The sequence below is a fragment of the Myotis brandtii genome, unplaced genomic scaffold, assembly GCF_000412655.1.
Source record: "Myotis brandtii unplaced genomic scaffold, ASM41265v1 scaffold213, whole genome shotgun sequence".
In the NCBI taxonomy this organism is placed as follows: domain Eukaryota; kingdom Metazoa; phylum Chordata; class Mammalia; order Chiroptera; family Vespertilionidae; genus Myotis; species Myotis brandtii.
In genome coordinates, this window is record NW_005357962.1 from 2,005,087 (window position 1) to 2,007,145 (window position 2,059).

General features: G+C 46.3%; 1 protein-coding gene across 1 annotated transcript in view; it reads right to left on the reverse strand.

The window, feature by feature from the left end:
- Window positions 1–2,059, reverse strand: part of ZFYVE1 (zinc finger, FYVE domain containing 1) — a 44,929-nt gene that overhangs the window by 23,859 nt on the left and 19,011 nt on the right. The window contains exon 2 of the mRNA XM_005865801.2: window positions 555–1,059. Coding sequence (XP_005865863.1) covers window positions 555–1,059 — 505 coding nt within the window. The remainder of the gene's footprint in view (window positions 1–554; window positions 1,060–2,059) is intronic.

Below are 2,059 nucleotides of genomic sequence, written 5' to 3' on the forward strand. Positions count from 1 at the left end.
TGTGTGTGTGTGTGTGTGTGTGTATATGTATGTATATATATATATATATATATTATAAAAGGCCTGTGGCCCTAATGCTGTAATGACCAAAGACCAGCATGGGTGGGCGGGGCTGTGAGCACAGGGAGGCCGCGCAGGTGGGCGGGGCTGCGCAATTTCACACACTGGGCTTCTAGTATATACATATATATGTATGTACTGATTTCAGAGAGAAAGGGAGAGGGAGAGAGAGATAGAAACATCAATGATGAGAGAGAATCATTGATCAGCTGCCTCCCGCAAACCCCCTACTGGGGATCGAGCCCACAACCCAGGCATGTGCCCTTGGCCAGAATCGAACCCAGGACCCTTCAGTCCACAGGCCTATGCTCTATCCACTGAGCAAAACTGGCTACGGCCACAGAAGATTTTGACATGGTTGATTCATTCCGTCCTTCTGGAAACACTTCCTTATGTCTTGCCCAATCGCCACCATCAAGTTGCTATTACAGCCCAACGGCTGCCTCCTGGTACCAAGAAAGGTCAATGTGTGACACAGTACCCCATCTACTCACCAGAGCCCAGTAGCTGAGTGTGCACAGTCTCATGGAAAATGATAACAGCAGGGCCCAGGGTGGACAAGGGCACATCCAGGCCACAGCGGGCAGTAGTAGCCTTGAGCTCCTTGGTGAAGTGCTTCAGATAAGCTTCTGAGGCGTCCCCAAGGAACTTGAAGAGGTCATTATGCAGCCGGTCTGCATGAGTTCGATAGATGACGAGGTCTGAGATGGCCAGGACCTTAAGCAGCAGCCGTGTTCTCTGGCTGATATTCACCGTAGCCCCCAGGAGCCCTTCCGTGTCTATCACTGCCACTTTGTGGACTGGGTCATATGCTGCCCACACTCCCACGGTGCAGGACTCCTGGGCAGGGGAGGTTTTGAAGACTTCACGGCCATAAAAGAAAGTGTGATTGAGGGTATGAGACTTCCCATCACCAGTATTTCCAAAAATGGAAACAACCTTCAGATGCTGATCAGGTTTGCAGTCCAATTTCCTAATAAAGTCCTCTTCATTAGACACCTTAAAAAAAAAGACAATGAAATCAGGAAATGGCAAAGTAGCTAGAAACATGTGCAAGAAGAACAAGTGCTTCCCAGAGTCAAGGTCCGTGACTGACTTGTTAAAGTGGCAAGGAAACGAAGCCCCAGTGTAACAGCTCCACCCAGCCCCTACCCTTAGCAAAGAGCTAACAGAACTTCTAAAGCCTCAGTCAGTATCAGAACTCAGTACTCATAGAGAACTAAAAGTACAAAATTCTCAGGAGACGACATAGGAACAAATTTTTATGACCTTGGATTAGCCATGGTTTCTTAGCTAATACAGCAAAAGCAATACAATGAAAGAAAAAATAGATAAAATGGACTATCACAAATGAAAGCTATCATTCTGCAAAGGATATCACTAAGGCAGTGAAAAGACACCCAAAGAATGGGAGGAAATATCTGTAAATCATTTGATAAAGGACTAGTGTTCAGGGTATGTAAAGCACTCAACACGAGTCTGACTAGTGTGGCTCAGTGGTTGAGCGTCAACCTATGAACCAGGAGGTCACAGTTCAATTCCCGGTCAGGGTACATGCCTGGGTTGTGGGCTCGACCCCCAGTAGGGGGCATGCAGGAGGCAGCCAATCAATGATTCTCTCTCGTCATTGATGTTTCTATCTCTCTCTCTCTCCCTCTCCCTTCCTCTCTAAAATCAATAAAAAAATATTTTTTTAAGTAATGCCAGGCCCCACCCAGTGTGACTCAGTTGGTTGGACCATCATTTCATGTACCGGAAAGTTGCCAGTTATATTCCCAGTCAGGGAACATGCCTGGGTTGAGGATTCCATCCCCAGTGGGGGCGTGTATAGGAGGCAACCAATCGATGTTTCTCTCACACCTCGATGTTTCTTTCTCTCTCTCTCTCTCTCCCCCCCCCTTGCCCTCTCTCTAAAATAATAATTACATTTATACATATATAAATATATGTATTACATATATATACATATATACATACACACACACACACACACACACAT